The 25,152-nt window shown below is 32.9% G+C and overlaps 2 protein-coding genes and 2 pseudogenes across 4 annotated transcripts in view; 1 reads left to right on the top strand and 3 right to left on the bottom strand.

The window, feature by feature from the left end:
• LOC117689995 (serine/threonine-protein phosphatase 6 regulatory ankyrin repeat subunit B-like) overlaps window positions 1–25,152 on the bottom strand; it is a 568,848-nt gene that overhangs the window by 372,490 nt on the left and 171,206 nt on the right. The gene's annotated exons all lie outside the window — the stretch shown is intronic.
• The window catches only part of LOC105343765 (cysteine-rich venom protein latisemin), a 182,459-nt gene that overhangs the window by 154,187 nt on the left and 3,120 nt on the right, over window positions 1–25,152 (top strand). Inside the window, exons 2-9 of the mRNA XM_066069109.1 lie at window positions 19,578–19,640; window positions 21,183–21,226; window positions 21,695–21,773; window positions 21,954–22,045; window positions 22,229–22,322; window positions 22,801–22,943; window positions 23,470–23,555; window positions 24,373–24,455. Of these exons, the coding sequence (XP_065925181.1) occupies window positions 19,598–19,640; window positions 21,183–21,226; window positions 21,695–21,773; window positions 21,954–22,045; window positions 22,229–22,322; window positions 22,801–22,943; window positions 23,470–23,555; window positions 24,373–24,455 (664 nt within the window). The 5' untranslated portion in view covers window positions 19,578–19,597. The remainder of the gene's footprint in view (window positions 1–19,577; window positions 19,641–21,182; window positions 21,227–21,694; window positions 21,774–21,953; window positions 22,046–22,228; window positions 22,323–22,800; window positions 22,944–23,469; window positions 23,556–24,372; window positions 24,456–25,152) is intronic.
• Window positions 1,510–3,521, bottom strand: LOC136270825 (leukocyte elastase inhibitor pseudogene; annotated as a pseudogene).
• LOC136270896 (leukocyte elastase inhibitor pseudogene) lies at window positions 9,343–11,357 on the bottom strand (annotated as a pseudogene).

Below are 25,152 nucleotides of genomic sequence, written 5' to 3' on the forward strand. Positions count from 1 at the left end.
CACGTTTATGGGCTCAGTACTGTACAGCGTTGGTATTTTAAAAAGCGAGTAATAAAAAAGAATTTATAATGTAGTTAATCATGGTAATTTCTTTGCCAAAGTAGCCTATGTGAAAAAAAGAAAGATTGCAGCTAACGATATTTGTTTTTTTTTTCTTACAAGAGATGCACCGTAAAAATTCAATTGTTTTGTAAAGATGTATATTTGAATAAAAAAAAAGTTTTTAGCTGAAAATGAACTTTGAACTCAACAAGCGCAATTATAGATACATATATTAACGATAGTCTAGACTGAGAGGCATGCACATGTGCAGCTAAACATGTAGTGATAACATATATAGCATATACGCTTGCATCTATATATTGTTGTATATAATACTTAATTAATAATAAAAAGAGATCTACTTTAAAACATGTACTTTTACAGTTATAGCTTTTACATGTATTTATCTCACGCCATTGTTTTTATCCTTAAAAAAAAATCCTCAAAATGTTAGCACTCACTTTTATTGGTATAGATATAGACTTCTGATTAACTAAACATGCTTAATGTTCTTTAATTTGCCATAATGTTTAATGTATAAAAGAAAAAAATTATGTACGAAAAAAAATTTAAAACACTCTCTTCTACAATCAATTAACTGTGCTAGTTTCGTTAATTTCTTAATTTTTGTTGTTGTTGTTTTTCTTTTGTTTTTTGTTTTTGGGTGGGGGGTCTTTTTTTTCTCTTTGTTTTGGAAGGAGATAGGGTTTAAAAAATAAGGCAAGCTTTTTTTTATATATAAAGCAATCGGAGGGGGTAGGGTTTAAAAAATAAGGCAAGATTTTTTTTTGGGGGGGGTGGGGGGAGGGGGGGTTTGGTTTTGGTTTGTTTTTTATTTGGTACATTCTATGCTCAAACAATTTTAGAGTAAACATCTGCTTATTAAAGCAAGCATATTTGTTTTTAAGAAACAAATTCCAAAATTCCTCAGAAATTTATATTCAAGACACAAAAATTGAATTCTTTCTTCATGATCATTGTTACATAAAAACTTGAAATCCTAAAGAAAGTAACGAATGTAAAATCAAATTTTAAACACCTGCTTCATATGACTTACAAATATTTTAGTTTAAAATTAATGGAATACATCTTAATGAAGTAAAACCTGGGACCAGTGCTTACAGGTATATGATGCAAAGTGCAACATTTTTATATGCTAGAGTCTAAATAAAAGTTTTAAATATTATTTATAAATACCTAAAATTAAGATTATATATTATACTATATAGACAACAGAGAGAGAAAGAGAGAGAGAGAGAGAGAGAGAGAGAGAGAGAGAGAGAGAGAGAGCGAGAGAGAATGACTACTAGTATATAATAAACATTATATCAACAATCTTAAAAAATACCTATTAATAATATATACAGTGTAAATATTAATTTTAAATTTAAGAAATGCGTTTATTCATTCGAGAGAAACACAAATTAGCTTTACTATTTACAACAGTAAGGACAGCGGATTTCATGGCACAAAATGTCCGACATTATATTGATGAATATATTACAGTTCTCGCTGAAGATTTTGTAATTTCCAAATTGTATATGATAATTCTTTGCACACTTCACTATGCAGTCAACAAAAAGATAAGAGAACCCAGCTGGAACAGGCAAATTTGCCGAAGAAAAACTCTCAGAAAACATAGGATAACTCCGGTACTCGATCCGGGGACCATTGAGTCCAAATTCCAGTAACACGTTTTCGTATGATAAATACGAATGCGACATATCTATCTTCGGAACTTGAAGAGCTCTTCGTTTTCTTCCGTTTAGAGCCATGTTTATACCAGTTTTTCAAAAATTATTGGTTACTTCTTTATCAGCTGTATATGTTTACAGTTTACTTCAGGAAATAGAGTTGTCAAACTTTGCCTTGTATTGCAATGAATATTATGAATAATTCATAGTACAAAATATATTTGAAAACAATAACAAAATAAATGTACATGTCTAACAAAGAAATTACAATGTATAAAGAATTTATACAAGATTTTGTATTAATACAATAAATTTTGATAATAGAATTTAGTTCGTAAAAATAATGGTCTACATTTCATGATATTAATTGCTTGGTTTCAAGAAGCGACCGATAAACAATACAGTTTCGGTCGAACTTTCTCTGATCAGAAAGAGGAAGGGGTGGTCCGCTTTAAACACCATGGGTTCTAGTGGCATGCACATAAACCCCATCATCACTGCTGTAGCAGCGGCGGCTTCCGTGCCCTCCTCGTTGACCTCAACAAACGCTTTGTGAATGACGTCAGATACATGAGTGCCATCTGGCGGGTTTTCCACCATGGCGCTAAAGTCGGCTATTCTCGAAAAGATATCGGTGATTCCCATCCCACCAAGAACCTTTTCCAGTTGAAACGAGCTTTCTAGTTTGAATTTCGGTATGGAGACAATGACATCTTCGCTGTACATTTCCTTTGTTAGTTCCCGAAACGTGTCAGCCGACAAGCTTGATTCCAATGACGACAATCCGTCAACCTTGTTTGGAAGAATAATTAGCATACTCAGTTCTCCCCCTTTGTATGGAAGATCCAGAATTTGGCAATCCAGTGATTTGGACATACCAATTAGCCACTTTTCCTTTTCCATATTCATCATTTCAACCGTGCCCGACTCTGTCTCGGATATTCGAAATGGTTCGCTATTTGTATTCGAGGCCTTGAATGCATTTTCCCAATCCCCTTTGAAATAAATAGCACTGGTTAAAACAATTAGCGAAAGGGAGTTAATTCCTCCCTCTGGAATCAAATCCTTGATTTTATTGTTGGTCTGGTCTTCAACCCAGGTGTTGATTCGAGTTCTTGACCCTTCCGGGTTTCCCAAAAAATCCAACAATTCTATTTCACTGTCGTAATAGTCTATCGATTCCTTTTTGTATGACTCTTTAATCTCCAGACCGAGTTTGGAAAATATCCGGTTGGCTATGGCGAGCTTAGCCCCGTCCTTAGACTTTCCCGTCAGGGTGGCGTGTAACTTCTGATACGCCTGGTGCGGGTTAGGAACTCCCGCTACTCCCAATACCTGTTTTATCTGCCTCTCGGATTCCCCTTTGGCGCCCAACATCGTTAACATAAGAGCCGCCGATACACTGTAGGGTGACATAAACAGATTCCCACCCCCTTCGCATAGAACTCGATAAAGTTTAAAAGAGAAGTCTGTGACTGCACTCTCCATGATTTATCATGTAAAGATCCAGTTGAAATTAGAAAATCTTATAGAGCTGATAAATTCTACCACTTCCTGTCTCTTTCCGTGTTTATCTCCGTTCTGGCGTGATTCCGTGGGATTATGCGGATTTCACAAACTGCACAGATCGTCTGCCACTTTTATAGTGTGCAATAAAGCTGTAATTTTATTTACCTGTGTTGCTCGATAAACATGTGATACCTGCACTACCTGGTCATCCTTCACTATGTTATTCATAATCCTCGGCCTCTCTCTTGTTTACAATTTTCATCCATTTTGACCTGTAAATGGGGCTCCCCACAGGGTTTCGGTAAACATGGTCTCTATACATGTATAACATGTTTATGGGCCCAGTACTGTATAGCGTTGATATTTTAAAAAGTATGTAATAAAAAAGAATTTATAATGTAGTTAATCATGATAAATTCTTTGCCAAAGAAGCCTTTGTGAAACAAAGAAGATTGCAACTAGCGATATTTTTATTTTCGTACAAGAGATGTACCGTAAAAATCAAACTCAATTCTTTTGTAAAGGTGTATATTTGAATAAAAAATTAAAATACAGTATCGACAGCTGAAAATATACTATGAACTCAACAAGCGCAATGATACATACATATATATATATATATATATATATATATATATATATATATATATATATATATATATATATATATATATATATATATATATATATATATATATATATCACTACTGGCTCTAAAAAGTACTGAAAGTGCCATTTTTTACTGATAATTTCTGATATTTACTGATATTGTACTGTTAGTGCTGAGAATTGCTGATATTTACTGATAATTTTACTGCTGTTACTGATAATTGCTGTTGGTTCTGATATTTACTGATATTTACTGATGCTTTTGCTGTGAGCTCTGATAATTACTGATATTTACTGAGGTTTACTGTTGGTACTGAGAATTGCTAATAATTACTGAGAATATTTTAAAGCCCAAAACATTGTCTTTTAATTATTGAATAACACATATTTCAGATTTAACACAATTTATTTAATTATATATTCTTAAGTTTTATTTATTTGATATTTAGCTTCTTTTGAACTTCGGAAACTCACAGATCACATTTTAGACAATATTAGAAAGCCGGTCAAAAATTGGTACTTAAACTTAAGACAGATTCAAAAAAAAATTTAATTTCTAAATGCGGTGGACATTTTTTTTTCAACAATGAAAAACCCCATAATTCTTAACATGATTTTTTTTCTTTTCAAAATAGAGAGATACCCGGTCAGGGCTTTATAATGTCTTTGAGGTTTTACTTCACAGAAAGATTAGCGAGGCAGTATCTGTGTATAGTATACATACTTTCAACAGATCAAGAGGTTTGAATGTCGCAATTCAACCTTGTAAATTGTCAGTCTGGCACCTTGTGTATGACATTACGAAATATCCGTATACAGGAATCCATGATCTTGAGAATATTTATTCAAAGAGAAAAGTATTATTTTTATTGACAACAATACAAATAACGTATTAGAATAATTTTCATATTCATCATCTTATTTGTTCCGCATTCAATTGATTCAAAAAAGTTGGATAAATAATCTCTCTCTCTCTATCTCTCTCTCTCTCTCTCTCTCTCTCTCTCTCCTACCATTTGCTGAAATCAAAATAGGTAACAATCGGCGAAGAATAATATTTATTGTCCGACCTTTCACCCTTTCTCTTTTAATACATATGTAATATATCTTCTGTTGCACGGCTAAGTAATGTTGTCATGATCTAGTTCTATTATTGTAAATCTGCCAACCCTGCTGCTCTCTCTCTCTCTCTCTCTCTCTCTCTCTCTCTCTCTCTCTCTCTCTCTCTCTCTCTCTCTCTCTCTCTCTCTCTCTCTCTCTTGCTCGCATATATTATCTAGTCCTAAAATTTGAGTTTCCGAGTCAAAATGGCATAACGGCATTAGCACGATAAAGTTCTATTTCAGCATCACAACCGCCATTTCAAACACAGATTTCGAGTGTAAACTTTTCTAAAACTACAAAGAACACCGGCTTAATATAGTGAAAAAGTGTTACGGCTTATCATGCTTTAATTCTCTCTCTCTCTCTCTCTCTCTCTCTCTCTCTCTCTCTCTCAGATAATCTATTATAAGGTATTTTGAGGCGTCAATGCAGAAAGGCATAAGCATGATTATGTCCAATTACAGTATCATAACCACCGATTGCAACAGCGATTTGATTAAAAACCTCTCTCTCTCTCTCTCTCTCTCTCTCTCTCTCTCTCATTAATACTTTATTCATGCACTTGTATGCGGTTATATGACCAGCGGCCATATAATTTTGAAAATAAGACACACAATTTAACTGATTTTCCTTAATCTATGAACGCTTAGATATTTAATCTCCACGCCTAAAAGCAAGCAGAAAAAAAATATTTTGTATGTCTGGGATTAAGAAAAACCTCAGAACTAACAGAGACACTCAGACTGTACACACGACAGAGTGACCACGGCAAGGTGTGAAAATTGACCACCTGTGTATATGTCTGGCAGTCGCTGAAAAGATTCTTTTGTATGTCTGGGATCAAGAAAACCCTCAGAACTAACAGACAGCCCTCAGAATATATACACGACAGAGTGACCGTGGCAAGGTGTGAAAATTGACCACCTGTGTATATGTCTTGCAGCCTCAGAATAAACAAATATAAATGGCCGGGAAATACAATGTGAAACAAAAGTGTTTGATTTTATTTTGAAAACAAAATTAGTGATTATGGCCGGGATAAAAACATCTTAAGTTTTTAATTATAAATAATTAACACGGTTCAATTAAAGAGTTGATCGCTCAAAATTTAGAATCATTAAATAGATGTTTATCAATTACATAAAGTGGTTAACATCTTTATAATTTTTTTTTACTATGGATTGTTCTATATAATTATACAATGTAACACTGTAGTATCGAGTGGATTGGCGCACGGGGGTGGGATATATAGCAATTCTGCAATTTCTACATTCATTTATTTATGTGCTGAATTGTGTTAATCAGCTAAAATAAAACTTACAACAAGAACAAACAGAAAAAATATGCATTGAAATAAATAAGCAGATTATAAGAAGAATAATCAAATCTAATTTTTGTGGTTAATGTAAAAAAGAAGTTACTGTTGATAAAACTTTAGTTAGATCTTACATATTTCTTTTTAAAAAATGCCCGGTATTTGTTTACCGATAATTTTAAATAAATAAATTTGCATGTTACAGTAATTAAAATTAATCTCTTAAAAATTCCCTGCCTGTAATTCTCAGTAATTATCAGCAATTCTCAGTACCAACAGTAAATCTCAGTAAATATCAGTAATTATCAGAGCTCACAGCAAAAGCATCAGTAAATATCAGTAAATATCAGAACCAACAGCAATTATCAGTAACAGCAGTAAAATTATCAGTAAATATCAGCAATTCTCAGCACTAACAGTACAATATCAGTAAATATCAGAAATTATCAGTAAAAAATGGCACTTTCAGTACTTTTTAGAGCCAGTAGTGATATATATATATATATATATATATATATATGTATGGTCTGGTACGGGGGGGGGGAGAGTTTCTCTTTGTTTAGGAAGGGGGTAGGGTTTAAAAAATAAGGCAAGCTTTTATATATATATATATATATATATATATATATATATATATATATATATATATATATATATATATATATATATATATTAACGATAGTCTAGACTTAAAGGGATGAACATGTGCAGCTCAACATGTATATTGTGATAACATATATCTGTAGCATATACGCTTGCATCTATTTTTGTATATAATACTGAATTATTTATAAAAAGAGATCTACTTTTAAACATGTACTTTTACAGTTTTAGCTTTTACATGTATTTATCTCACGCCATTGTTTTTATCCTAAAATAAAAATTCCTCACGCCCTGAAGACACGCTTGCTTAATCTCAAACCGCCTTTTCCTCTAAATGATACTTTAAACACTTCAGGGTCCAAATTTAGATTGTCTGTTTCTGTCTGCATACAATAATCTCTTAATCTTCTGATGTAAGAATGTCCAATCACGCACACATTTAAAATACTCATTGTTTACATATTGTACCCCAACCGGAACCAGCACAAATAATCATGCGATATCGCATACAACAAAAAACTAGAAACTGCGTTTCAAAAACTTACTGTATCAAAACATTACTCGTGCTAACACTATCAGAGATGAAGACAGAATGACCCTAAACTCACCGGTCAGATACTGACCGCATCAAACCACGTGACCGTATCGCTTGATTTGATTGGCTATTAATTTAAATTTGGGGAGAATTTCACCATTGGATTTTTAACAATTACATGATAGGTCACTGGGAGGTTTTTAGACTAAGAATTTGGGCTAAAAATAGACATGGACAGTGACCACTGCAGGGAAATTACATAATATGGCCAACGACCACTACAAGGCCTGGGAAAGAAATGCAACTTATCTAATCAAACATAAACATGAAAAATACAATAAATAAGCAAATAAAATTATAGCATTCAACACATAAATACAATTATTAACATAATTGTTGTTAAAAATTATGTACGAAAAAATTTAAAACACTCTCTATGTAGAATCAATTAATTGTGCTAGTTTCGTGAATTTCTTAATTTTTGTTGTTGTTGTTTTTCTTTTGTTTTTTGTTTTTGGTGGGGGGGGGGGTCTTTTTTCTCTTTGTTTTGGAAGGGGGTAGGGTTAAAAAAATAAGGCAACCTTTTTTTTAATATATAAAGTGGGGATGTCAAATCGGTCAATTTTTAGTACTCGGTTACTCGGACGTTTTTCCAATCGAGTGTCCGGGTACTCGGTAAAAGTGTAAATAAATATGAACAAGTACATTGATAACTGTAAAACATTGGTCACTTTTGTAGAAATAAAACCACATGATCTAATGGGGGGTTTCCCCCGTAAGTGTGTTTCTGTTGTAAGAATTATTTCGGCATTTTAGGTCTGTTCAATTTCTCTACTGTGTGCTATCTAATTTATATAATAGACTATATAAACGATGTTTAGTGAAAACAAATCATTAAAGTTAGCCCCAAAAAAGGGTAGAAGACAGCCAAAGGTGAGAAAAGCTAGTTAACAGGTGCTTGGTCACAATAATTACTATATAAACACTGCCACAGGCGATAAAGGTCATTTAGCATATTTAGAGGCGTAGGAAATCCTAACTACTGTATGTACAAGTGCAATGGACATTTTAAGTTTTATAACCGATGTTTTAATGCGTTATTAAATAAACTTAGAAATATAAAAAAATATACATCCGAGTAACCGAGTACCGATTTCAGTATTCGATACTCGGACGTTCGATCGAGTACCTGGTTAACCGGGTACTCGTTGACATCCCTAATATAAACCAATCGGAGGGGGTAGGGTTTAAAAAAATAAGGCAAGATTTTTATTTATTTTTTTTTGGGGGGGGGTGAGGGTTTGGCTTTGGTTTGTTTTTTATTTGGTACATTCTATGCTCAAACAATTTTAGAGTAAACATCTGCTTATTAAAGCAAGCATATTTGTTTTTAAGAAACAAATTCCAAAATTCCTCAGAAATTTATATTCAAGACACAAAAATTGAATTCTTTCTTCATGATCATTGTTACATAAAAACTTGAAATCCTAAAGAAAGTAACGAATGTAAAATCAAATTTTAAACACCTGCTTCATATGACTTACAAATATTTTAGTTTAAAATTAATGGAATACATCTTAATGAAGTAAAACCTGGGACCAGTGCTTACAGGTATATGATGCAAAGTGCAACATTTTTATATGCTAGAGTCTAAATAAAAGTTTTAAATATTATTAATAAATACCTAAAATTAAGATTATATATTATACTATATAGACAACAGAGAGAGAAAGAGAGAGAGAGAGAGAGAGAGAGAGAGAGAATGACTACTAGTATATAATAAACATTATATCAACAATCTTAAAAAATACCTATTAATAATATATACAGTGTAAATATTAATTTTAAATTTTAAGAAATGCGTTTATTCATTCGAGAGAAACACAAATTAGCTTTACTATTTACAACAGTAAGGACAGCGGATTTCATGGCACAAAATGTCCGACATTATATTGATGAATATATTACAGTTCTCGCTGAAGATTTTGTAATTTCCAAATTGTATATGATAATTCTTTGCACACTTCACTATGCAGTCAACAAAAAGATAAGAGAACCCAGCTGGAACAGGCAAATTTGCCGAAGAAAAACTCTCAGAAAACATAGGATAACTCCGGTACTCGATCCGGGGACCATTGAGTCCAAATTCCAGTAACACGTTTTCGTATGATAAATACGAATGCGACATATCTATCTTCGGAACTTGAAGAGCTCTTCGTTTTCTTCCGTTTAGAGCCATGTTTATACCAGTTTTTCAAAAATTATTGGTTACTTCTTTATCAGCTGTATATGTTTACAGTTTACTTCAGGAAATAGAGTTGTCAAACTTTGCCTTGTATTGCAATGAATATTATGAATAATTCATAGTACAAAATATATTTGAAAACAATAACAAAATAAATGTACATGTCTAACAAAGAAATTACAATGTATAAAGAATTTATACAAGATTTTGTATTAATACAATAAATTTTGATAATAGAATTTAGTTCGTAAAAATAATGGTCTACATTTCATGATATTAATTGCTTGGTTTCAAGAAGCGACCGATAAACAATACAGTTTCGGTCGAACTTTCTCTGATCAGAAAGAGGAAGGGGTGGTCCGCTTTAAACACCATGGGTTCTAGTGGCATGCACATAAACCCCATCATCACTGCTGTAGCAGCGGCGGCTTCCGTGCCCTCCTCGTTGACCTCAACAAATGCTTTGTGAATGACGTCAGATACATGAGTGCCATCTGGCGGGTTTTCCATCATGGCGCTAAAGTCGGCTATTCTCGAAAAGATATCGGTGATTCCCATCCCACCAAGAACTTTTTCCAGTTGAAACGAGCTTTCTAGTTTGAATTTCGGTATGGAGACAATGACATCTTCGCTGTACATTTCCTTTGTTAGTTCCCGAAACGTGTCAGCCGACAAGCTTGATTCCAATGACGACAATCCGTCAACCTTGTTTGGAAGAATAATTAGCATACTCAGTTCTCCCCCTTTGTATGGAAGATCCAGAATTTGGCAATCCAGTGATTTGGACATACCAATTAGCCACTTTTCCTTTTCCATATTCATCATTTCAACCGTGCCCGACTCTGTCTCGGATATTCGAAATGGTTCGCTATTTGTATTCGAGGCCTTGAATGCATTTTCCCAATCCCCTTTGAAATAAATAGCACTGGTTAAAACAATTAGCGAAAGGGAGTTAATTCCTCCCTCTGGAATCAAATCCTTGATTTTATTGTTGGTCTGGTCTTCAACCCAGGTGTTGATTCGAGTTCTTGACCCTTCCGGGTTTCCCAAAAAATCCAACAATTCTATTTCACTGTCGTAATAGTCTATCGATTCCTTTTTGTATGACTCTTTAATCTCCAGACCGAGTTTGGAAAATATCCGGTTGGCTATGGCGAGCTTAGCCCCGTCCTTAGACTTTCCCGTCAGGGTGGCGTGTAACTTCTGATACGCCTGGTGCGGGTTAGGAACTCCCGCTACTCCCAATACCTGTTTTATCTGCCTCTCGGATTCCCCTTTGGCGCCCAACATCGTTAACATAAGAGCCGCCGATACACTGTAGGGTGACATAAACAGATTCCCACCCCCTTCGCATAGAACTCGATAAAGTTTAAAAGAGAAGTATGTGACTGCACTCTCCATGATTTATCATGTAAAGATCCAGTTGAAATTAGAAAATCTTATAGAGCTGATAAATTCTACCACTTCCTGTCTCTTTCCGTGTTTATCTCCGTTCTGGCGTGATTCCGTGGGATTATGCGGATTTCACAAACTGCACAGATCGTCTGCCACTTTTATAGTGTGCAATAAAGCTGTAATTTTATTTACCTGTGTTGCTCGATAAACATGTGATACCTGCACTACCTGGTCATCCTTCACTATGTTATTCATAATCCTCGGCCTCTCTCTTGTTTACAATTTTCATCCATTTTGACCTGTAAATGGGGCTCCCCACAGGGTTTCGGTAAACATGGTCTCTATACATGTATAACATGTTTATGGGCCCAGTACTGTATAGCGTTGATATTTTAAAAAGTATGTAATAAAAAAGAATTTATAATGTAGTTAATCATGATAAATTCTTTGCCAAAGAAGCCTTTGTGAAACAAAGAAGATTGCAACTAGCGATATTTTTATTTTCGTACAAGAGATGTACCGTAAAAATCAAACTCAATTCTTTTGTAAAGGTGTATATTTGAATAAAAAATTAAAATACAGTATCGACAGCTGAAAATATACTATGAACTCAACAAGCGCAATGATACATACATATATATATATATATATATATATATATATATATATATATATATATATATATATATATATATATATATATATATATATATATATATATATATATATATATATATATATATATATATATATATATATATATATATGTATGGTCTGGTACGGGGGGGGGAGAGTTTCTCTTTGTTTAGGAAGGGGGTAGGGTTTAAAAAATAAGGCAAGCTTTTATATATATATATATATATATATATATATATATATATATATATATATATATATATATATATATATATATATATATATATATATTAACGATAGTCTAGACTTAAAGGGATGAACATGTGCAGCTCAACATGTATATTGTGATAACATATATCTGTAGCATATACGCTTGCATCTATTTTTGTATATAATACTGAATTATTTATAAAAAGAGATCTACTTTTAAACATGTACTTTTACAGTTTTAGCTTTTACATGTATTTATCTCACGCCATTGTTTTTATCCTAAAATAAAAATTCCTCACGCCCTGAAGACACGCTTGCTTAATCTCAAACCGCCTTTTCCTCTAAATGATACTTTAAACACTTCAGGGTCCAAATTTAGATTGTCTGTTTCTGTCTGCATACAATAATCTCTTAATCTTCTGATGTAAGAATGTCCAATCACGCACACATTTAAAATACTCATTGTTTACATATTGTACCCCAACCGGAACCAGCACAAATAATCATGCGATATCGCATACAACAAAAAACTAGAAACTGCGTTTCAAAAACTTACTGTATCAAAACATTACTCGTGCTAACACTATCAGAGATGAAGACAGAATGACCCTAAACTCACCGGTCAGATACTGACCGCATCAAACCACGTGACCGTATCGCTTGATTTGATTGGCTATTAATTTAAATTTGGGGAGAATTTCACCATTGGATTTTTAACAATTACATGATAGGTCACTGGGAGGTTTTTAGACTAAGAATTTGGGCTAAAAATAGACATGGACAGTGACCACTGCAGGGAAATTACATAATATGGCCAACGACCACTACAAGGCCTGGGAAAGAAATGCAACTTATCTAATCAAACATAAACATGAAAAATACAATAAATAAGCAAATAAAATTATAGCATTCAACACATAAATACAATTATTAACATAATTGTTGTTAAAAATTATGTACGAAAAAATTTAAAACACTCTCTATGTAGAATCAATTAATTGTGCTAGTTTCGTGAATTTCTTAATTTTTGTTGTTGTTGTTTTTCTTTTGTTTTTTGTTTTTGGTGGGGGGGGGGGTCTTTTTTCTCTTTGTTTTGGAAGGGGGTAGGGTTAAAAAAATAAGGCAACCTTTTTTTTAATATATAAAGTGGGGATGTCAAATCGGTCAATTTTTAGTACTCGGTTACTCGGACGTTTTTCCAATCGAGTGTCCGGGTACTCGGTAAAAGTGTAAATAAATATGAACAAGTACATTGATAACTGTAAAACATTGGTCACTTTTGTAGAAATAAAACCACATGATCTAATGGGGGGTTTCCCCCGTAAGTGTGTTTCTGTTGTAAGAATTATTTCGGCATTTTAGGTCTGTTCAATTTCTCTACTGTGTGCTATCTAATTTATATAATAGACTATATAAACGATGTTTAGTGAAAACAAATCATTAAAGTTAGCCCCAAAAAAGGGTAGAAGACAGCCAAAGGTGAGAAAAGCTAGTTAACAGGTGCTTGGTCACAATAATTACTATATAAACACTGCCACAGGCGATAAAGGTCATTTAGCATATTTAGAGGCGTAGGAAATCCTAACTACTGTATGTACAAGTGCAATGGACATTTTAAGTTTTATAACCGATGTTTTAATGCGTTATTAAATAAACTTAGAAATATAAAAAAATATACATCCGAGTAACCGAGTACCGATTTCAGTATTCGATACTCGGACGTTCGATCGAGTACCTGGTTAACCGGGTACTCGTTGACATCCCTAATATAAACCAATCGGAGGGGGTAGGGTTTAAAAAAATAAGGCAAGATTTTTATTTTTTTTTTGGGGGGGGGGGGTGAGGGTTTGGTTTTGGTTTGTTTTTTATTTGGTACATTCTATGCTCAAACAATTTTAGAGTAAACATCTGCTTATTAAAGCAAGCATATTTGTTTTTGAGAAACAAATTCCAAATTTCCTCAGAATTTTATATTCAAGACACAAAAATTGAATTCTTTCTTCATGATCATCGTTACATAAAAACTTGAAATCCTAAAGAAAGTAACGAATGTAAAATCAAATTTTAAACACCTGCTTCATATGACTAACAAATATTTTAGTTTAAAATTAATGAAATACATCTTAATGAAGTAAAACCTGGGACCAGTGCTTACATGTATATGATGCAAAGTGCAACATTTTTATATGCTAGTGTCTAAATAAAAGTTTTAAATATTAATAAATACCTAAACTTAAGATTATATATTATACTATATAGACAACAGAGAGAGAGAGAGAGAGAGAGAGAGAGAGAGAGAGAGAGAGAGAGAGAGAGAGAGAGAGAGAGAGAGAGAGAGAGAGAGAGAGAATGACTACTGGTATATAATAAACATTATATCAACAATCTTAAAAAATACCTATTAATAATATATACAATGTAAATATTAATTTTAAATTTAAGAAATGCGTTTATTCATTCGAGAGAAACACAAATTAGCTTTACTATCTACAACAGTAAGGACAGCGGATTTCATGGCACAAAATGTCCGACATTATATTGATGAATGTATTACAGTTCTTGCTGAAGATTTTGTAATTTCCAAATTGTAAATGATAATTCCTTGCACACTTCACTATGCAGTCAACAAAAAGATAAGAGAACCCAGCTGGAACAGGCAAATATGCCGACGGACAACTCTCAAAAAATATAGGATAACTCCGGTTCTCGATCCGGGGACCATTGAGTCCAAATTCCAGTAACACGTTTTCGTATGATAAATACGAATACGACACATCTATCTCCGGAACTTGAAGAGCTCCTCGTTTTCTTCCGTTTAGAGCCATGTTTATACCAGTTTTTCTAAAATTATTGGTTACTTCTTTATCAGCTGTATGTGTTTACATTTTACTTCAGGAAAATGGAGTTGTCGAACTTTTCCTTCTTTTGCAATGAATATTCTGAATAATTCATAGTACAAAATATATGTGAAAACAATTATAACAAATCAAATGTACATGTCAAACATTGAAAGCTATGAGCAATTTATACAAGATCATGTATTAATACAATAAATTTTGATAATAGAATTTTGTTCGTAAAAATTATGGTTTACATTTCATGATATTAGTTGGTTGGTTTCAAGAAGCGACCGATAAACAATACAGTTCCCGTCGAATTTTCTCTGATCAGAAAGAGGAAGGGGTGGTGAGCTTTAAATACTATTGGATCTAGCGGCATGCACATCAGTCTCATCATTACTGCTGTAGCAGCGGCCGCTTCCGTGCCCTCCTCGTTGACCTCAACAAACGCTTTGTGAATGACGTCGGATACTTAAGTGCCATCTGGCGGGTTTTCCATCACGGCGCCGAAGTCGGCTTTTCTGGAAAAGATATCGGTGATTCCCATCCCACCAAGAACTTTATCCAGTTGAATTTTACGTTATTATATTTTAATGTTATTTTCAGTTTACTTTCTATAATACGATTCATGCACATTGTACTCTATATGTGTTTATTTACAACCCGGGACATATTATTAATTATCGAAAGATAAGTTTTCTTTTATTATATTGAAAACCTTAACCCAATATCCTATTAAAGATAAGGACATTTCATGTCTTATTAAAGTGTTCTAATCATACCAATATTTCATTAAAAAAATATGTTTATATCTTATCTTAATAAACCGATTAGTTATAATGGCTAAAAACGTACGTAACAACATTTATAACGTATTCATATTTTTGAAAATTGACATTTCAATAACAAACACAAAAATAAAAAAAAGAAGTGAGATATTTCATTGTAGTTTCAATAGGCTAGCTAAACATCTTAATGGTCGTGTAAACCTAATTATTTTTTAGGGTCAACGGTTCCGTCCTGATCAAAGATGAACGTTTAAATATGAGATTGTATACATTGTAACAATCACATATATCACCTTAGCTTTACGGCCCTGTATTTTAAACCCTGCTTGGTATTACCCACAATTCTATAAAACACGTGATCGTGTGTGACGTAGTAGAATCGAGCCATTTTCTCAGGTGTGCGGTCGTGTTGCGAGAGGGGCGCACGATTAATCTACTATCATGTCTATGCATATAGCTGCATGACTTACTTCATAACACGGGCACGGAAAACGGTGAGTACTGTACAGTGCATTCGATATGTATTCTTGTTATCTTTGCACATAAAGTAAAAGTTTGTCGTTTAACCTTTTTCTAAATATAGCTTGGTTAGCGTTCACAAAACTTACCTGTGTTGTTCACTCAGGTGTGACAGTGGAGAGAAAGTTTAAATACCCCATTCTTATTTCTATCGATAACGTTAAACGCCTTTTGTATTTGTTTTTTTCCTCTCCTTTTAAACGTATTTTTGTAATGTGGAGATACTTTTTTAGTAAAATGAATTATATGTGTTGGGCGGAAGTGATTTCCCGGAAGTGGAAGCCATATTGGTTTAAACTTTGTTTACATGTTACCATGCATATGTATTTCAATCATTATAGACAGCTATAAGATATTATATACTATAGTAATAGAATAATGCTGCCTATGGTTGTTGCCTACATGGATTTATATACTGTGCGTTTTGATACAGTTGATTTATTAGTGTTGACTTTGTAGCGTTGTGACAGTGGTCGATGAGCATGATGATGATGTGGCACACGTTTGGATCCATAGGACTGTTTCACTACCACGCCACACCACAACCAGTTCTAGGACTACAGCCCCAGAAATTGTGATGAGGGTGGACATGTGATTGTGGGGTTTTTTTTTAGCCATCAGCGTAGACGTTCGTATGTCGATGGTTGAGATAAGTGAAACCCTATATAGCGATAGGACTAGTGGACACGAAGTGTTCTTGGGAACGTTTGGCAACATATATATAGAATATAATATACAATACAATGGTGTTTGTATACTGAACATTATGAATAAGATCATTTAGCTGTCTATTATTTAAAATTTATACAAGTAATTGTTAAGAAGGGAATTTAATTTTTGGGGTTTAGATGTAAGCATTTAGTTTTTGAACGAACTGAGTGTGTGAGTGAGGGTGAAAGTCAGTGAGAATTTGTAAATATTTTCTTTTGATTTATTTTCTTGTAAATAAATTCATTATTTGAAACTGTCTTGAGTGTTATTTGGAGATCGCCTGGCTCAACCACGTTACATATATGTTAAAAAACCCATTGATAGTACTCCTATTATTACGTACATGTATTACCTTCACCCTTTCAAGGCCAGCTCAATAAGTCAATGGTCAATCCATTTGGAGCGACAATTTTTATTATTTCGTTGTTTCTCGTGATAATATAACTTAAAGGAATTTACGTTATTTAGAACACATACGGTAATTTGAATAGTGAACCGACCACAAAAGCTAAAATGCTGCTTTAAAACGTACGACTTTAGCGTGTATTATTATTTATTTCATTTCACTATTTGCCAACAGGGTTAAATAATATCAAAGTACTGAGAGTACAGAAAGACGGGGTCTTGAAAGTTTGAATTTGTAATTGTCCTGGGTTTCCTCGAATAAGCTTCCAAAATTTATGAGTTTGAATTAGTTGTTACATTCTATGTTAGTTCGGCTTTTTTTGCAATTGTCTGATACTTTGTCTAAATTTTACTCAATCCCGGCCTTCATAATTGTAGAAAATTGACACAATGTAATATATTAATATGTAAAATAAGACCCCAAAGAAAACTTTTAAAAATTACTACTAACCTGGAAAATCAAACAACTATTTCAAAGTACATGATTTTAATCATTAGATTTATTCAATTCTGTGATCAAAGGGAAAGTCCATAAGTCGGACGGTATCCGTAATAAAATTTTTATTTAAAAAAAACTCGAAAACTCTAAAACGGCTGAATTAACAAATAAAGTGAACATTTATATACCGATAACAAACACGGGCACCTGACGTTAGAAATATTTTTTTTACAATAAGATTCCAAGAACTTTGACAATAAAAAGATTTGTCATGGTCGCCAATTAAGACTGACTTATCTGACACGATTTTCTTCATTTGTGATTCATGCAAAATTAATTGGTAAAAATAAATCCGTTCGCCACTTACTACTTTTTTGTGTAAACTCATGCATCACCTACACGAATTACGATACAACCGTTCCTTTCCTTAAAAATCATACTCCGAAAATCAGAGACATAAATAACAAAGATTGTCAACTCTGCCATTAGCGTGTAAATGTTACGGGACCAGCCCTACTTTGAGAACTACAAGTGCAACAGCAATATTGTATATGTCATTAAATTTGAACCTGATACATGTAGTGAACATGAACGTGAACCTTTAAATATATTAAGCATGTTTTATTTATCAAATATTTACAAAAACTCTGTATTTAGTTTTTAAATTACTTTTTTAAAACTTATTTGACTTTTCACAAAGTAATGGTAATGCATTTCTTTACTCATGTAATTGTAATGTAATGCATTACTTTTAGAAAATTAGGTAATGGTAATGGTAATTTAATGCCCTAATTCATGAAGTATGCATTATTTTACAATGTAATTCACCCCAAGCCTGATTCCAACCAAGCCGGAAAACATGAACATTAACATTTAACTTGGTTCTTCAATCGAAAAGATTGTATATATTATATGATGTATAAGTCTTTCTAAATGTATAATATATTATACATTTTGCTTACAATGCATTGTTTAGAATTTAAATTCAGTTTAATCAACTAAAGAGCCAACGAACGAGAATGCAAATCCAGACTTGTTTTTATTTTATTTGTACAAAACTCCTTTCGAGGCGAACAGCAGTCATCTTGCAAGTAGACTGAAAGCCAATGAAATACCTATTTAATTTGTAAAACAGCTGTATATAATCCGTCCCGATTTTAACATCAGCTTGCGCTTGAAGTTTGGTAGTATTAAGGTGAAAGATTGTCAAAACAAACTTCACAACTTTTCAAAAATGGCACATTGCGTTTGGGAACTTTAATTTCGATTCCACCTTTAACCTCTTCTATTGCTTCATGAGCTCGTATACCAACTGAATCGTCAACGGCGCTGTGCATTCAGTTACGAACTCATTCCACTTTTGAACCCGAGCAAGAATATTTTGATTAATAAAACGATTTGTTTATTTTCTAAATATAATTTTGTTTATACACAGAGGACTTAAAAAGATTTAATGCGTGTTTTTATAATACATATTTACTGAAATGCATGAAAACTTTCTGCACTATTTTCTAACGCGTAGACTCAATTCATGTGTTCTACGCGTGCCATCCGGTTTGAGACTTCGGCTGACAGTAAACCAATAGACGGGGTCACGTGACCCCGTCTAAAAATGAATGAATATTTACATTACCGTAATGAATTACAAGGATTTGAGAGACAGACTACTCAAAATTAATTAGTTTCTCCACATGATACATTACATACATGTATCTGAATTCATGAAAATATCAATTATTTATATCAGTCTGTCTGTTCATGAAAAAAAAAACCGCACACACCAAAAAAAAACAACAATAAAAAACAACAACAACCATTTATTAAGTAATTAAAATCAATAGGACACGGACGGATGGCTTCAAGTTGATTCCTAGGTAGATGTTAAAAAAAATCACATTTATTTTCAATTGGGGCTTTACTTTCCAGACAGGAACTACATTTTGTTGGTTATTTCTATTTCGACGAATTAATGTTATAGGGGGCAGCTGTTGGACCAATATGAAAGAATTCCTTACCTCAGTCATCCTTTTGAATTTCACAGGTAAGACTAATTATTGACTTACATGTATATAGGTACAGTGTAAGAATACCAATTCATTAACGAATTCATTGTGTTATAATAATATTTTATGAGAACGTGTAGATTCTGTATTCTATGGTTGGTGGCATAATGTTTGTGGATTTGTTAAAACTGTATTTTGCATATAGGGAGGAAGTACTTAACGATGTATAAGTCGACTTAATGAAAAAAAAAATGTAGTGACGAAACACAGTATCATAGAGTGTTATAAAAAGTAAAATCATGACATGAATTTAAGGAAACAGATAAATTCATAATTAATACTTAGACAGTTTAAAGTATAGCAGATTAAAACAACAGTAAAACAAGATAACTTACGACGGGTAATTGTTTTTCTAACATGTTCCATAGCATATCTTAAATAAATATTTTTAATAGTTTACACATCAGAGTGATCACAAATCAACAGTATTTAGAGAAGAGGAATGTGTCCAAAAACTGCTTAAAGCAATATGAGCTGCAATTTTCATGTTGAATACTTTTTTTTACGAAAAGGTGTGTTTCTTCTAAAATGACAAAAAATTGCTGTAAGCTGTATTTTTGTGGGAAAAGCCGTTAATTAAGAAGCCTTTATTGGAGCAAAATTGAATTATTGTCGTCCTGTACAACAATTGATTTGCTATATATTCTTTAGAAGAGAAATCTTTCCTCTGACAAAAATTAATGAATTTTTCAAACTTTATTCACAATGAAAGTGTAAGTTACATGCAGACCTTTCAAACTAACAGGTTTCTGCGGCAAAATAAAATTCTAAAAAATACAGCTCATATTGCTTGAATGAATTTGGAAAGAAAACAAACTACTATATCCAAGTAATTTTTACATAATCCAAATTATACATAAATTTATAATATATATAGATTAGTAAGGTTGAGAGATATGTTAGGTTGTGGTTTTAATAAAAATATTATGATTTCAAAACCGAACAATAGAGATTGTTATGCATGATTTTAATAGACCAAGACCACTTAATGTCACTCGGAGATGAATATTCCACACATCAAAGTTTGTCACTGATTCATCATAAAGAACCGTGGAACATTTTGTTTATTGCTTGCAATTTCATGACAGTCACAAGGCATATATTTGTTAATTTCATTTAATTACAAAAGTTCTAGATTGAAACGATGGCTGTTGATACCATCTCCGGTGATTTGTAATGTCTATTAAATTTGATTTATTGACTTCAGTATGATTATTTTAACTTTTATGTTGTTTGTGTTTTGTTTTTGTTTTTTTATGATAAAACAAGATATTTTATCATAAGGCAAAATATTTAAATCTCTCTCCCCCCTATCTCTCTCATTAGGACACGTAGGTTACATGTCAATCACACATACATTGTTTCCCTGACCCAACCATAAACCAACACCAATTATACCAAAGCATCACACATAATTAGAGCCCGATGTCTGCGTACGCGGGGACACTCTGACCACCTGGACAAGATGAAAACGTCCTACAAAATACCGTTTGTTATGAAGCACCTGTCTCTACTTGTAGGTGTTTTGTTCTTTCCTTGCTCTTGTCATCGCATCGAAAGATCTGTGAGTCTTGTGTTTATCCTTTTTTCAAATTTGATTCTTTTATTTGGCGGTTTGTGTATCTATATTCATTGATTTGTTTATATAGGGACTTCTGCATACTTACGTAACGCACACTTTTAATCGCCCATCTTCGCAAGCCAAGGGTTTCTGATCCGCACCGCGGATCAGAAACCCTTGGCTAGTGAAGATGTCAATCGCCATACATTGAATTTGCAAAATCTAATTAATCAGTAAAAGAACTTTTAGTTTCTTGACCACGTAACCATCTATTCAAGTTGTAAAATACATTTAAAAAAAATTATGAAATATTATTATTTTCTAAAATTATTTTATTATATATAAATTATTATTATCATAAATTAATAAAAAGTCGAAATTATTATTGCTTGAGTGACTATTGCTGTTTGTTTTTATGCTTTTTATGCTGTTTGTTTTTATGCTTTTTATGCTGAACAATTTTGTTTTCAGACTAGTTGTGCTCAAAAGTACCAGGTAATTCCAAATCATTCTGCGTGTTTACAAAAGACTGCCATTGCGACTGATTCCGGTAAAGTCTGTTTGTATGTCTGTCTGTCTCTCCTTCTCTCTTTCCCTCTCTTTCTGTCAACTTTTTGTGTGTGTATACAGATATATCGAGAAAAGATAAAGAAATCAAGAACTGTAACTCTTACAAATTATGTTGACTCTGTCAAGCAAAAAGATAAATGATGACTCTTCTTACCTGCAGGTATTTCTGATGAGGACAAAAATGTAATAGTCAGTAAACATAACGAGTACAGATCAGGTGTAAACCCACCTGCTGTTGCCATGGCAAAAATGGTGAGTAAGAGTCAAACAAAGCCCAAACCGTTAAAATCGAACATGATTTGTAATACTTGGAATTGTAAGTTTGCCCCATTAAATTGTCAACTACTAGTTTAAAAATTGTGTACATCTACATTCATTGTAAATACCTTTACATATTAACTTATATCAAGGTGGTTCGTACAATTTTAATTTAAGTCTTGGGATGATGAAATAGCCATGATCGCTCAGAAGTACACTGACGCCTGTAAGGGTCTCGTTCATGATGGCGGTCGACAGCGGAGTATTCCGGGTGAGTGAATCGAACGCAACTTTCCGTTTCGTGTTGCCTACTCGGAATGAGTAAATCGAATGCAGTTTCCCTTGTAATGCTATTAGTATAAAGCTGATCATTTTATCGTGAGAAAACAAAATAGACGGTTTATATGTTACTTAATGTTGTCAAATTTTAATGATGATATTATGATTGTTAATGATTTAATCAACGAAGGCACTAGTACTGTTCTGTTTAGTTTCTTTTGACATCTGATTGCATGTCGAGAAAAGACAAAGTTGTTATAATCATATTAAGTCTATTCAATTGAAAACGTTACCAGTTTTAAAGATATTAGGCTTTGTCGATTACACTTATGAATTCAGACACAAAAATACAATTAAGTGGTTTGACACGTATACATTATAAGCTCAGCTAAAGGACAAGTTATGTTACAGACGTTAATGTATTAAACATGGTTTGGAAGAGCATTGATCTTCATCCTTTCTACATCAAGGTCGTTTCTCTGTGGGTCAGAATCTAGCCAGTGCGGGCTACGCTCTGGACTGGGCAGGCGTGATCAAGCTGTGGTATGATGAGGTCAAGGACTTCACCCTGGGGGGAAACAATGACTTAAAGAAAGTGGGCCACTACACCCAGGTATAATAGATATGTGTATGTTTATAATAGAAGGACTGGGTGCATTGTGAAGACAGAATTGCCAAACCTATTGCAAGCAGCAGCGTTTAATGAACACTTTAAACCTAATGCCAATGAATGCATTGCAATGTGTTTTTGTCTACTCGGAACCTGCTATGCTAGGTTATAAATTGATCAATGACATTAAAACTTATTATGCTACACAGATAGTAGAATCGAAAATAGTAAAATTTATCAAAGTGGCATGGAGTGAATTTTTTTCCATTTACACAATATATATACAAGATACATGATGAGAATAGAAATCATTGCACTTTTGCTATACCAATTACATCATTTATTAAAAAAAACCAGTTACGTAACCATTTTGCGAAATCATATTTCATAATATTAAAATTAGCTAAATGAATAATTATATTAGTTTGTCAAGTTATTTAATTTAAACGAAGACGATGGCTTACCTGTATAATTTGATTAAGCATCCACATATAACTTACTCGTAGTAACAATTATGGTCTATTTCTAGGTTGTCTGGGCGACCTCCATAAAAATAGGTTGTGGGTTTGCCGTCTGTGGTTCAACGAGGAGTTACGTGTGTAATTACGGACCCGGGTCAGTAACCTCAACACAAACTTATAAGTTCCGGCGTTATCTCTGCCCATAATATTGTTTTTCTGTGTGGTTGTCTGTCTTCATGCTTTGATGGCAATGATATTTACACGTTGTGTAGCTCGAACTGTCAAGTCGTATAAAAAAAGTCTAAACATTCGGTACATATAATTCAATAACCATATCCTTTTATTTCTTACACAGTGTACGTACTGCTTGTCCATTTGTACGTATTTTCTTAAATAATTCGATCTAAAATATCTCTTTTGTTTACCAAATTCTCATATGACGGCAATAATTGTCTGCTAAAAAAACACTTTTCTCACACATACAGCATTAATTTTCTTTCTACCAGAAAAAAATTACTCTCATTGTAGGCATCTTAAAAAAAATTCTATGATACACTGATCCCCACCCCTCTGCTTTTAGTTGAAAATAGTTATACATGTAGTCAATTTTGTCCCAAAGTTACATGTATTCTGTAGACATGATTATTTTCTTTACTGTCTCATACCTTCATAGCAGCGCTAGCGTCCAAATATTGCTTGCGCGTCTGATAGTTTGATTATATATCATTTACTCTATCAATGAAAAAAATATATAATTTATTTCCCAAAATCGTTTTATAGTTTGACAGTTTATCCCAGATACATGTAGCAATACAGGTTAGCACTATCTTTGTTTTGTAAAAGTATATGTATGAACATAAACTTGCGTATTATTAGAGAGCAGGCGATGATAAATGTAAATTGTTTCGTTTTTATTCATGGTATATTTTATACATTAAAAAAGAAACAGCTAAATTCTTCTGGTTTTGCAGAGGTAATCTGGACATAAATAACCCGTATGAATCGGGATCGTCATGCAGCAAATGTCCAAACAGCTGTGATGATAATCTATGTGGTAAGATATTACGTAAATTACACATTAGAAACGCAACGTAAATTAATTTTCTTGTGTAAATCTTTCACTTCTTTGCCCCACCTTTAACTAACAATATGAACAGTGATATATCTTTTTACTAACACACATTTTTAATCAAGCATTAATTTTAAGGGGGTTGGATGGTCAACAAATTAAACATCAAATCTTTCTTACGATTTTGAATATGATTTTTTCGAAGCCATCAATTTTTTTTGGGTGAATAGAAATTCCAAATATTTTACTTTATAAAAAAATTAATATATTTCCGATATTTTCCATACAAAGCTCTTCTTCTAAAGGAGATTTGTATAGTCTTAAAACGGCCTCGACTATCCAGCCCTCTTGAGGGCTTTAGATGAATTATTGATTAGAAATTTCAGTTTAACTGATTTAGAACAAAACAATTACCTTTCGAAATGATAATTAAAATAAATATTATGCGCCAGGATCCTGCTTAAGGTAGTAAGGGACACCGCCATATTGTGACGCACATGTACTTCCTATCGAAATAAACAATAAAATCAATTAAGTATAATTTTTAATCATTCTCTTTCTATACACTGTCCCGAGTTTTTGCTTTCACCACTTTTTGTTTGATTTTTCGGTAATAATAAATATCTTTGTGCTCAATCTACATTCATCTTTAATATGAACAATGTCCAGATTATCTGTTTTG

Source organism: Magallana gigas, chromosome 8 (assembly GCF_963853765.1).
Source record: "Magallana gigas chromosome 8, xbMagGiga1.1, whole genome shotgun sequence".
In the NCBI taxonomy this organism is placed as follows: domain Eukaryota; kingdom Metazoa; phylum Mollusca; class Bivalvia; order Ostreida; family Ostreidae; genus Magallana; species Magallana gigas.